Source organism: Melanerpes formicivorus, unplaced genomic scaffold (genome assembly GCF_026170545.1).
Source record: "Melanerpes formicivorus ecotype bairdi unplaced genomic scaffold, bMelFor1.0.p_v2 SCAF_53, whole genome shotgun sequence".
In the NCBI taxonomy this organism is placed as follows: domain Eukaryota; kingdom Metazoa; phylum Chordata; class Aves; order Piciformes; family Picidae; genus Melanerpes; species Melanerpes formicivorus.
In genome coordinates, this window is record NW_027142405.1 from 3,870,261 (window position 1) to 3,884,173 (window position 13,913).

A 13,913-nucleotide genomic window follows, 5' to 3' on the forward strand; every position below is an offset into this window, starting at 1 on the left:
TCTGCAATCCATTTGTGTGAGTGTCATTCTTTTGCCCCTTTCAGGGGCAACAGAGGATCTGTCTGGCCTCAAACCAGGACACAAGAGCACACTTAAAGAAGGGACACCCTCCATGGAAGCAGCAGAAACCAGGATAACACTTGGTCTTCTTGTCATGTCTGCAGCCACAGAGAGAAGCACACAAAGGCTTCTCTCTTGGGGAAAAAAAACACAGCACATTAAGGCATTGGATATCTTTTTTATAAAGAACTGTTTGCCTTTATCAAGTTTAGGGTGTTCTATCCAGCTTTGATGGTAAGACACAGCTAAAGATCACGCTTACTGTTTTGTATTGGTCTTCAGAAAGAGATTGGTCCAAATAGCTTTACCCACAAAAAGCTTCTCTCAGTGGATGCATTAAACTGAAAGAACATTTCACTGTAAATATTTTATGAGAGTTCTTCTTCCCAGATGACAAAGCAGGTGATGTTGAAAGCACAAAGCTACAAGTTTACCAAGAAGTTTTGGTGGGGACATGGTTGAGGCATCTTGGAAAGTACCTAACTGTGAATAGGACGTGAAACAAAACTGTGTGTCTTACCTGTTCCTTTCCTGTGGTTGACTTACACAAGACAACAAAACTATGTAACTTCTGGACCAAGGAAGAGCTAAAAGTGCATCCTAAAGTAGTGTTGGGTAATTGTAATGCTAAAATATACACTCTTAAGGTAAAACCAAGCATACTAATTAGGGAACCTCCCTGAATCTCCCTAAAACATTTTAATCATCTCCCTAAAACGTTTTAACCATTAGACAGCATATAAATGTATGTTTTAGGATGGATGGATAGGGCAATACTTTGGGCATGGCAGTGTTGGGTGTGCTGGCTGTTGCTAAATGACTGGCACTCAGTTCTGCAGAACAGAAACAATGACAGATAGCTCAGTATGTGGAATGGGGTTTTGCACGCCCAGTGGAGACCCCTTACTAAGGATGACATGAGGTCTTTGCCAGAGGTCTTGGTTGCTCCCTGAAAAGAAAAGAGAATGTGAGATGGTTTCTCTTACTTTCATGATCAGTTTGTGGATGCATTTTTCTAGATAGCTTTCCTTGGTCTGAGGCTTACTGAGTTCTACAGTGTGCAAAATCTCAGGGTAAGTCTGCAGCCTCCCACTTAACTGCCTGTTCAGAGCGTTCAAAGTTTATAATCACTCTTTTACAGGTTATATTTTTTTCAGAGTCCATCCCCTGCAAAACAGTTAATACTGGTTCTGAGACAACTTGGATCATGTCTAAGAGCTTGTAAGAATTTGCATGACCATCCTCAATGTGCATGCCTGTCTGCACTCACAGATCACCTGGTGTGAGACTGCAGACATAGCACATTACGAACATGTCTCTGGGCTGTTTACACCCAGCAGTCATCTGTTGGGTGTGATTGTGACAGTATGAAGAGAACTGGGGGACTTTATTTGACAGATGGACCATGTGTGCCTTTCTATGCTCCTCTTGCTAATTATGGTACTTAGTTGGAGAGCTCAGGGTTTCTGTCTGTCACTGGAGTGCTAGGGTGGCCTGAAAGATGCATCGTTTGAAATGTGACTGGCTTGCAATCGTGTGTTTAGGAGCAACCTGCAGCTTCAACCTCAGCATGAATTGCCTTGTGTCCCTTGTGTATGTAAGGATTGGAATATATGATAGTCTAGCCGTGATGCCACCAGGAAGACTTAAAGGTTTTTCCTGGTCTTTGTTTTAACTCAGGCTTCATGTTCAATACAACGGTCTTTTTCCTTGAGTTTTGACCAGCTGATCTCCTCCTTTGGCTAATCCTTCATTCCATGGGCCTTGCTTGTGGTCTTGCCCTATATCCATTTCAGCTGAGATTTCTGCATCAGCCCTGATTGGCAGTAGTTGGTTTGGGCTTTTTTTGTGTGTAGTCCTGCTGAGTTGCCTGCTCCAATCTGAGAACCATTTGTAATGGACAGGAACTCCACCACTTGTATGCTTGTACCAGAAACAGATTTCACAAGATCGGGGGAGCCAAGTATGGTGCAGTAAGGTAGCTGCTGTCATTCCTGAAGTTTTGGTTTGTTGAAACTTGTTAGAAAGAGATGTTGAAGAATGGTCTCTTTCCCTTCAACCTCCACTAAGAATTTTTAAGTCTTGGTGCTTCATGGGCTTTGCCATGCCTGTTTGAGGCATTATCATCCCTGCTCAAGATGTTTTACAGAAGCCTATGATAGTACTCCATAACAGAATTATCCATAAGGTTAGTGTGAAGTGGGGAAAAGAAATCCTGCAGGCCTTTATATACCCAAGAAAATTTGATTACCATGATGCTGACTTTTCTTCTTCTCCCTGTCCCCCCACCTTTTAAATAATAATAATGAAAAACCAAACAAAAACCCCCAACAAACACAAACCCCCCACAAGAATCTTCTAAACCCTTCCCTTTTCTCACTCCAGATTCACTCAAGTTTTTTTACTGAAATAGTTTTATATTCATAAATGCAGATTGGAAGCATTCCATATTTTCTTCTTGAGCACTTAGGGCTTTAGCCAAGCAATTTCCAATAATTTCAACTGAAAAATACTTAATGTGTGAAATAACATAGAAGGCAGAATTAACATCCATTCCTAGTCACAGCTCTCATTATCTTTCAGACTTATGATTTTACTTACATGAACCATCTTCTTGACAGACATACTCAGAATAATTTAATTTAGCCAATAAAATGAAAATAGATTATACTGGTTGATTGATTTTTATTTATTTAATTTCCACCCACCCCCAGCCTTTTTTTTTAACAAGGGGTTTGGAGCTTTGCATAAAGTCCCCAGATACACAATACAGACAGTGATCACAGGAAAAAAAATAATGTATGTGGTTGGAAAAGATCTCAAAGATCATCCAGTCCAACCTTCAACCCAGCACTGAAGGGTTGACACTAAACCGTGTTCCTAAATGCTAGGTCCACACGGTGCTTGAACTCCCCCAGGGACAGCAACTCCACCACTGCCCTGGGCAGACCATTCCAATATTTGAGAACCCTTTCAGTGAAGAAATATTTCCTAATATCCAGCCTAAACCTCCCCTGGCACAGCTTATAACCACTTCCTCTAGTCCTGTCTAGACTGGATTAGAATAAACCATGTTGGAAGAGACCTTCAACATCATCGCATCCAACCTATCATCCAACACCACCTAATCAACTAAACTGTGGCACCAAGCACCCCATCAAGTCTCCTCCTGAACACCTCCAGTGATGGCGACTCCACCACCTCCCTGGGCAGCCCATTCCAATAGGCAATCACTCTCTCTGTGAAGAATTTCTTCCTAACATCCAGTCTAAACCTCTCCTGGTGCACCCTGAGACTGTGTCCTCTTGTTCTGGTGCTGGTTGCCTGGGAGGAGAGACCAGCCCCCACCGGTCTACAGTCTCCCTTCAGGTAGTTGCGGAGAGCAATGAGGTCTCCCCTGAGCCTCCTCTTCTCCAGGCTAAGCAACCCCAGCTCCCTCAGCCTCTCCTCATAGGGCTTGTGCTCCAGACCCCTCACCAGCTTTGTTGCCCTTCACTGGACACACTCCAGCAAGTCAACATCTTTCCTAAACTGAGTGGCCCAGAACTGGACACAGTACTCGAGGTGTGGCCTAACCAGTGCAGTGTACAGGGGCAGAATGACCTTCCTGCTCCTGCTGGCCACACTGTTCTTGATACAGGCCAGGATGCCATTGGCCTTCTTGGCTGCCTGGGCACACTGCAGGCTCATGTTCAGCCTACTGTCCTCCGGTACCCCCAGGTTTCTTTCTGCCTGGCCGCTCTCCAGCCACTCTGACCCCAGCCTGTAGCACTGCATGGGGTTGCTGTGGCAAATGTGCAGAACCCAGCACTTGGATGTGTTGAATCTCGTGCCCTTGGACTCTGCCCATCTGTCCAGCCTGTCAAGGTCCCTCTGCAGAGCTCTCCTACCCTCTAACAGATCAACTCCTGACTCCAGCTTGGTGTCGTCTGCAAAGTTACTGATGATGGACTCAGTGCCCTCATCCAGATCATCGATGAAGATATTAAAGAGGATGGGGCCCAGCACTGATCCCTGGGGGACACCACTAGTGACTGGCTGCCAGCTGGATGTGGCACCATTCACCACCACTCTCTGGGCTCAGCCCTCCAGCCACTTTCTAACCCAGCTCAGAATGCTGCTGTCCAACCCATGGGCTGACAGCTTGGCCAGGAGTTTGCTGTGGGGGACAGTGTCAAAGGCCTTGCTAAATTCCAGGTAGACTACATCCACAGCCTGCCCCACATCTGGCAGGTGGGTCTCCTGTCATCAAGAAGAGGCTGGGCTCCTCTTCACTCCATCTTCAGGCAGTTGTAGAGAGCGATAAACTCCTCTTCTCAGCCTCCTCTTCCCCAGACTGACCAACCCCAGTTCCCTCAGATGCTCCTCACAGGCCATGTGCTCCAGGCCCTTGATGACCCTCACTACCTTTCTCTGGACACGCTCCAGCACATCAATGTCCTTGATCATAGATGGTTCAGGTTAAGAACCAAACGATGTTTCTCTTGGTTTAAAATTCTTATGAATTTAAGCAGTTTAGTATTGAGGTATGTACCAATAATATTTTAGGCAATGTATTTGACACAGATTGTATTCCCTGTCCTTAATTATTCAACATAGCAATGTTGCAATTTTTTATTTGTTTTATAACAAAACACCTAATTCTGGATGTATCTCAGGTCATGACCTTTGAACTTGTGGATCTAGCCCTTGTGTATATATATATATATGTGTGTGTATGTATGCAAATACACATGTGCTTCATTCAACTGCTTGTGTTCTTTCTTTACAAGTAGATTGCTAAGTATTTACATATGCTTACAATACAGAAAAATTTAGTCTGTATATTTTGATAAGAGTATTAAAATGCCAATATTATTCGAGGCAATCCCAGGCACAAATCCAGGCTGGGCAGTGACTGGCTGGAAAGCAGCCCTGAGGAAGCAGACTTGGGGGTGCTGGTGGACAGGAAGCTCAACATGAGCTCTCAATGTGCACTTGCAGCCTGCAAAGCCAATCAGACCCTGGGCTGCATCAGGAGAAGTGTGGCTAGCAGGTCGAGGGAGGTGATCCTCCCCCTCTACTCAGCTCTGGTGAGACCCCACCTGGAGTACTGTGTCCAGTTCTGGAGCCCCTATTACAAGAGGGATCTGGAGGTGCTGGAACGTGTCCAGAGAAGGGCCACAAGGATGATCAGAGGGCTGGAGCACCTCTCCTATGAGGACAGACTGAAGGAGTTGGGGCTGTTCAGTCTGCAGAAGAGAAGGCTCCGAGGTGACCTAATTGTGGCCTTCCAGTATCTGGAGGGGGCCTACAGGAAGGCTGGGGAGGGACTTCTCAGGATCTCAGGTAGTGATAGGACTAGGGGGAATGGAATGAAGCTGGAGGTGGGGAGATTCAGCCTGGATGTGAGGAGAAAGTTCTTCCCCATGAGAGTGGTGAGACCCTGGAATGTGTTGTCCAGGGAGGTGGTCGAGGCCCCGTCCCTGGGTGTGTTTAAGGCCAGGCTGGATGAGGCTCTGGCCAGCCTGACCTAGTGTGGGGTGTCCCTGCCCATGGCAGGGGTTTGGAACAAGATGATCCTTGAGGTCCCTTCCAACCCCGACTGATACTATGACACTATGATATTAGTGATACTTTCAATAACATAATTTCTAGAATTTGTAACTAATATACTGTATTCAGGAATCTGAAGTGGGAGAGATTTGTGTTTGTAAACGACTGCATTTCAGAAGTTTGTTGTTGTTTTTAATTTTATTCATTCTAAAATGGTTTTACATGGACTCGTACTCCCACCCAGACAAGCGTGTGCTGTGTGCTGGGATCTCTAGATGAGACAGCAAGTACAGATGAGATGTTTGGGTTTTTTTTTTCCACTGCTGTGGGAAATGAATATGAAAGAGAGATGATTGTGCAGACGTGTTTACAGGAAGTGACAAACTCGGTGGTTTAAGGGCGCACAGACTTAATGACTTCGATGCAAGGAATCCAAGTTGCAGGCTCCTTGTTGCAGGCCATGTTCTTCTCTAGAAGCCTCTGCAGCTTGTGCTTATCTGATTGTTTTTGAAGCAACAGGGAAAAGAAAGTCCAAGAAAATGCCTGCAAAAATGATAATAAATCCAGTTCTCATAATGTACAGCCTAGAGAAGCAATGTTTAACAGGGGATAGCTGGGGAAAATGATAAACTAGTTTAAGTGCACAAAGTAGGCTTTCCTGCATTGTGTGTAAACATATGTGCACGTACACAGTAGGCATTGCATAGGCTGGGCAGTTTGGTTGAAAGTTTTAGGAAGAATTTCAGCTTCAAGGCTTTCTGAGTGTTTAGTGTTGCAGTGTTTAATGCTGATTCCTTCTGCTCAAAATCTCTAATAGTACCTTGGCCATTAATTTCTAATAAAGAATGAAATATCCATTAAGATATAATTGAACTATTTTTCACCTTATAGGTGAATTCTGGCAAGTGTAACACTACAACATAAATTTGTTGTCTTCTCTGTGTCATGGTCATTAAATACTCTTCTGTCTTGTGAGAAGCATCAGGGCTTTCCCTTCCATTTCCAAACACAGCCTGCAGTAAGTCTGAGAGTAGGTGTTAATCCCTTAAACTTGGTAAGAGCTTTTGAAAATTCTTCTCATATTTTAGTGGTTTTCCTCTGTAATATTTACTTACTTTTCTTCTCAATTGTTGTCCCTCACAATATTCTCAGCTTCTTGTAATATTCTCTGCCACTGCCAGTTTGGTGTTAAGACTTAGGGCTCTTTGAGCTCTCAGGTGTTGACTGCCTGGTTGACCACTGTCTTTCACACACCATGAATATCAGTTAAGACTCTTTTCTAGGGTGTCTGTTTTTTTACCCATTTGGTGACTTTTCTGCCAATGTTACAGGAAGTTACTATTTATGGGAGCAAAACTTGGTCTAAGTTAGGTGGGTGGTATTAAAGTCACTCTGGGGCAGATGAACCAAGATGCTCTGTAAAAAAACCTGGCTAAGCACATGCTCCCAAACTCTTTATTCCCTCTTAATGCAGAAACCCAGAGTTTTGAAAGAAGAGTTTTTTATATAAAGTTTGTCCCATTGTTGACTACTTAGATATTGACCTTCTGACTTTTTTTAGGTTCAGCAGATAGACCGTGTAGTAGAAGTTGTGGAGGAAACTATTAAAGGTAAGCATCACACTTGAAATAATTAAAGCCAGTCTGGAAGATGTAGATGTTAGCTAGCAGCAGTACTGCTGTCCTGTTCTTGATCAACCTAAAGCTTGCTTTAGCCTGTAGTAAAATGTATGGGCAGTGATATACTTGGCCCTGTGTGTTTTGTGTAAGTAGTAATCTTAGAGATCTCTTGGCAGGAGCTCTGTGGCCTGGTGGATTCATAGGTACACAGTTCCAGGGGAGACTTGAATTGTTTCAAATTCCATCAGTATAGGTGGGTGTGGAGTATTGCTGAAAGTGTCTTTGCACTATCTTAATTCAGTGCTATATCTCTAGTTTCTTATTTTGAAGCCCCTCATGTTCTCTTTTGAGATGCTTTGGCTTGCTTCCCTGAGCTTTCCTCAGCAGGACAGATAAATTATCTGCTGGCTTAATGTTCTTTTGTAACTGTGTTCCTTGTTCTCTCCGTGTTCATGTGTGTACACTTAGTACTTTGCAGTGAAGGGGGAGAAAAGGCAGTATTGTTTCTGCAGCCTGACTAGTAAACATTTGCTTTTAAATAAATATATTTGTCTGGGTCTTTCTGGGTTACCTAAGTTTGTCTCCATTACTTATCAGGCCATAAAAATTGCTGTTCCATGAAGCTTTAAATTACAAGGTTTAGTTTAATCGCCTGTACTTTCAATATAAACAAGTGTCTAGGCCACAAGACATTGTCTGTAACTTTAATGTTGGAGTATGATGGTTTTGAAGTGCATCACAAAAATGTAGAAATAGGGCAACATTTTGAAACAAAAAAGGTTCTGTCAAGAAATTGTGTAGTGTGGTGTCATGCTTATACAGACTGTGGTTTGAAGGCCTTTGGATTTTGTGTTGTTTTGAAGGCTTTAAAAAAATGAAACCTGTACTCTTAAGGTACTCCCAACCAAAACTTCTCCCTGTTTGTCTTTTACCTTATAGCTTCTATTTTTTTATTTTGGGTACAACCTACTGAACCACACAAAGAAGAAATATATCCAACATATAAATATTTATTATTAAATCAAGCTTTCTTTTCCCCAAACCATCACAGTGTTTATGACAATGTGTTGGAATTGGGGATGCTTCATTACAGCAGCACAGTATTTCAGATCCTTATCTGATTTTCCTGAATGTTATTTATTCTTAAGGCAATAAGATGATAATCTGGGTCAGCATGCCCTCCTTTTATGAAAATGGACTTTGTAATATTTATGCTGACTCTAGACATTACTGCCTTTCTGATATCTCACGTTATTGTGACTGAACATTACATGACTAGAGAGAAGACAATTTAGTAGCAGTTGTTAAAATCATGCTTTTCATGGAGTTGGTTTTGTGATTGCATTATACATACTGATATAATTTGGGAAAATAATATCCACAGACACAGGCATCTAAACTTTAAAAAGGCTGACTTTTGGGAAAGATTTTGGTTCCTTTCTAGCTTAGTAGAAGTGATTTGAATCAAAAGGAGTAAGTGTGCTGCTGAATCCCCTACATAGTGGCAGCCTTGCTCACAGGATCTCAGAATTTTTATTGGGAAAAAATAAACAAAAATGGTTCCCTAATGCAAGAGAGACATGGACATACTGGAGAAAGCCCTATGAAGGGCCATGAAGATGGTTAAAAGAGAGAAACTGAGACTGGAGCATCTCTCCTTATAGGAGAGTCTGAAAGAGCTGGGAGTTTTAGGAATGGTGAAGAGAAGGCTCAAGGGGCAATCTCATCAACATATGTAAATACTTGATAGGAGGGTGCAAAGAGTGCACTCTCTTTTTCAGTGGTGCATGGTGACAGGACCAGAGGCAGCAGGCACAAACTGAAACACAGGAGATTCTCTCTGAACATCAGGAAATGCTTTTTGACTGTGAAAAGTGACTGAGCGCTGGCACAGATTGACCAGAGATGTGGTGGAGTCTCCATCCTTAGATGTATTCAAAAGTTGAACATGGTTCTGGGCAAATGGCTCTAGGTGGCTTTGGTTAAGCAGAGATATTGGACCAAATGACCTTCAAAGGTCCCTTCCAATTGTATGCCTTCTGTGAAAATAGAGTTTCAATTGGAAAGAGAACTGACAGCTTGACCGGGGTCATAGCACATGGTCAGGGCTTGCTTTTGAAAAAGCAGACTATAAAACCAGGAGGTTATATTTCTAAGTATATTACTTTCACTTGAATTTGTTGAAAGATAATGCATTAATTTATGGTTTTGAGAATCATCCTCTAATGGAGAAGAATATGAAGCTCTTCCTCACTATAGTTTAAGGAAGAGACTAACCATGAGCTTTGTTACCCAGGTGTACTAGAATAGTAAGAGGACTGTTGGTTAAGAATGTATTATACTATAAAATACTTACATGTTAGAAAGTTAAATTCATGTGTGTAAACCCAAAGGAAAGGTAGCCCTCTGTCTTTATAAATCTGCATCACTAGTAACAATTTCTGAAGCCACAAATGGCTTCATGAGACAGAGATGGTGTGGGACAGGGGATTAAATACAAATCTGAACTCAGAGCTGGCCTATTAATAAGTCTGAAGTTGGATATCTGTCAGTTCTATGAAATAATTTTCTTCACTTGTTTTTAATGGCAAATGAAAAGGTTGTGTGGGTGGTAAACTCCTGTAGTGTGGATAATTATATATGGAAAGCTGGAGGAAGGGAGGCCATCCAGAGGGACCTTGACAGGCTGGAGAAGTGGGCACAAGCCAACCTCATGAAGTTCAATAAGAGCAAGTGCAGGGTCCTGCATCTGGGTCGAGGCAATCCCAGGCACAAATCCAGGCTGGGCAGTGACTGGCTGGAAAGCAGCCCTGAGGAAGGAGACTTGGGGGTGCTGGTGGACAAGAAGCTCAACATGAGCTCTCAATGTGCACTTTCAGCCTGCAAAGCCAATCAGATCCTGGGCTGCCTCAGGAGAAGTGTGGCCAGCAGGTCGAGGGAGGTGATCCTCCCCCTCTACTCAGCTCTGGTGAGACCCCATCTGGAGTACTGCGTCCAGTTCTGGAGCCCCTATTACAAGAGGGATATGGAGGTGCTTAAACGTGTCCAGAGAAGGGCCACAAGGATGATCAGAGGCTGGAGCACCTCTCCTATGAGGACAGACTGAAGGAGTTGGGGCTGTTCAGTCTGCAGAAGAGAAGGCTCCGAGGTGACCTAATTGTCGCCTTCCAGTATCTGAAGGGGGCCTACAGGAAGGCTGGGGAAGGACTTCTCAGGATCTCAGGTAGTGATAGGACTAGGGGGAATGGAATGAAGCTGGAGGTGGGGAGATTCAGGCTAGATGTGAGGAGCAGGCTCTTCCCCATGAGAGTGGTGAAGCCCTGGAATGGGTTGTCCAGGGAGGTGGTTGAGGCCCTGTCCCTGGGGGTGTTTAAGCCCAGGCTGGATGAGGCTCTGGCCAGGCTGACCTAGTGTGGGGTGTCCCTGCCCCTGTCAGGGGGGTTGGAACTAGATGATCCTTGTGGTCCCTTCCAACCCTGACTGATACTATGATACTATGAAACTATGAATGTCTGAAAAATTAGATCTATTTAAATCTAAAAAGATATTTTGATGAATATATGAATTGGTAAATGTAAATGTGTGCCATCACTCTGCAGGGCAGCTGTCTCTGTAATTGGTTGGCATAATCAAGTTGTGTGGAATTTCTTCCTGGATTCCAAGGTGGTTATCATAGTGGGCTAGTTTAAGTCTAAAAATGTGTTTTTCCTTGGATTCCCCCTTCTTAAGGGGTACATGAGATTTTTAATTCTTTTTTTAGTGCTTTAATTTTGTAGTGCAGAGTTTTGAAAAAGTGGAAACTTTGTAAGAAGAATTTGCTGCCTCCCAATTTTTTTCCCTAATGGTCACCTTTCTGGTTTTCCAAGAAATTGGTGTTCATGTTGTATTTGACTGAAACCTTAATGTACTCCCAAAGAAAATTACTTCCTTGGAATTCTTTAGAACCCTTGTATGAAATGTGAAGAGGTTTCTTCTATCTGTATTTCTCAGTCTTAAGGGGATTCTCAGGACACGAGGATGATCAGAGGGCTGGAGCACCTCTCCTATGAGGACAGACTGAAGGAGTTGAGACTGTTCAGTCTGGAGAAGAGAAGGCTCTTGAGGTGACCTAATTGTGGCCTTCCAGTATCTGGAGGGGGCCTACAGGAAGGCTGGGGAGGGACTTCTCAGGATCTCAGATAGTGATAGGACTAGGGGGAATGGAATGAAGCTGGAGGTGGGGAGATTCAGGCTGGATGTGAGGAGGAGGTTCTTCACCATGAGAGTGGTGAAACCCTGGAATGGGTTGTCCGGGGAGGTGGTTGAGGCCCCATCCCTGGAGGTGTTTAAGGCCAGGCTGGACGAGGCTCTGTCCAGCCTGACCTAGTGTGGGGTGTCCCTGCCCATGGCAGAGGGGTTGGAACTAGATGATGTGTGTGGTCCCTTCCAACCCTGACTGATACTATGATACTGCTATGATACTATGACAACCTCTTCAGAAGAGTTGTTCTGCTGGTTCAAGAGATGACTTCAAGAAATAGATCTTTATGGTGATTTTCACCTCATCTCTCTCAAAAGAGTGTAATACTGAGTTCTCAACTCTTCACAGGGTTGTCTCGTAAGCACTTTTTATGTGACTATCTTTTTGTCCTTCATCAAAAGTGGCAAAGAGGATGTTCTTCTTCATTGTTGCACTAACAGCCAAAAAGAGGGACAGAATTTTCAAGACACCCTCTGGTATTTCATTTTTATACTACACTGACTTTTAGCAGAAAAGTTTGTTACAAAACTTTGAAACTTCCTAATTATCAGGTAAACTGTCATCTCCGGAAGTGATGTTTAACAACTGTGCAGTATTTGTGCATAGGTCATGTCTGATAAATATTTATACTGTATCTAAAATGTATTTAACTAGAGGCATCTTCAGGTACTCTTAGTATGGTATTGTGATTTATAATCTGAAAGCTATGTGCTATCTGCTAGGAGCTAGTCAAATTAATTTGATCTCAGTCTCACAATTAGGTTTCTCTGTGTGAAAGCCACAATCTCACAGGCAGTGCTCAGTCTTCCTGATACACAGAACAGTTTCATTCAAGGTTCTGATTTAACAGTTGGGTAAACCTTGCCTTATCTGCACATTACCCAAATTATAAGACTAGATTACAACAATTTTTACATCATTTGGGCACCCATTTCCATACATGGACTCAGTAGCATCTCCCAATAAGGCCAAGATTTATCTTTGTGAGCCACAGAATGTCTTTATGGTGGCTGCTGAAGTCAGCATTTATGAACCTCATTAAAAAAACCCAACAACATACAATGTGTGTATCCAGGCTCGGATATAAACAGTTTACAGTAGGCAAGATAATGTGCTTATTCTGTAATTTAAAGGAGAGACTTTAACTGCTTAATGTAGAAATTCTTCTTTTCATGGTTTTGAATTTAAGTCTTCAGAGATTTGGGTCTTTCTTCCCTATTCTAGACATGCTAACTCTCAAATCCCATGTCAGTAAAGCTTTCTGAGGGTGGGAGACATTGGAACAGGAGTATTTGTGTACAGTCTGCTTTTAGCTTAGGCCTTAGGGAGATGAGAGGCACAGGTTGAATTGAGTTTAGGCCGTATTGCATCTGTCTAATGGTTTCACAAAACATAGTTTTACAATGGGTCATTAGACTTGATGGTAAAAAACAACCAAAGGAAATTACTTCAGGGTTGAGCCTTTTATACTTCACATAACCTTTCTTGATTTCAGTCACGTTGACCTGTCTGGTGAAGTTGCCCATCCATTCCCCATTTAAACATTAACCCATATTTACTAAACTGTTAAATTGTCCTCATGTGGTTACTAATTATGGATTGCTGAGAGTTGCAGTGTGAGCCTTTATGAAAATGAGCAGATACATATAGAGAGGCTAAAATGTAGAATTTATATTGGATTGCCTAGTTAAGAGTGAGTGTGTCTATGTGTGTGAATATGAATGCCAGCATATTAAATACTATTTATATGTGTTGTTTGATGTCACTATAATCTGCTGATAACAGTAGGTAAAATAAAGTAGCCTGTACTTAAGAAGCAGATGACAGGCCAAGTCAAGAACAAAAATTGGAGGAGTTGGGAGTTCTTTTTATGAGGAAAAGTATCATTTGGCTTCCAGTCAGGAAACTGACTGTTTGTGCTGAAGTGCAGCTTGAGGAGGGTCAGAGGGAGGGTAGTGGCCTCACTGAGTCACTGTTTCTCATTCTGTGCCCTTTGAAAGGACATAGAAGAGGTTTGGATGAGTTGTTTTATTTATTTCACTGTGTGGTGGGTTGACCTTGGCTGGCTGCCAGACCCCCACCCAGCCACTCTCCTCCTTTCCCTCCTCAAGACAAGGGGGAAAATTAGATGGAATAGCTCATGGGTCATGATAAGGACAGGGAGATCACTTACCAGTTACTGTCATGGGCAAACCAGACTTGACTTGGGGGAAATTAATTTAATTTATTGCCAATTAAAAATAGAGTAGGATAGTGAGAAACAAGGAGAAGACTAAAACTACCTCCCTCCTGCCCTTCTGCTTCTCAGTCAGCTTTACTCTTTCATCCCAGACTGCTCTAGCTCCTCCCCAAGAATGGTGCAGGAGAATGGGAAATAGGGCTTACAGTCAGCCCATAACAGCTCTTTTCTGCTTCTTCTGCCTCCTGGAAGCATCTGAAGTCAGGTTGGACTGGGCTTT

The 13,913-nt window shown here is 43.0% G+C and overlaps 1 protein-coding gene across 1 annotated transcript in view; it reads left to right on the forward strand.

The window, feature by feature from the left end:
* Positions 1–13,913, forward strand: part of CDKAL1 (CDK5 regulatory subunit associated protein 1 like 1) — a 489,452-nt gene that overhangs the window by 150,502 nt on the left and 325,037 nt on the right. The window contains exon 7 of the mRNA XM_068160857.1: positions 7,157–7,205. Coding sequence (XP_068016958.1) covers positions 7,157–7,205 — 49 coding nt within the window. The remainder of the gene's footprint in view (positions 1–7,156; positions 7,206–13,913) is intronic.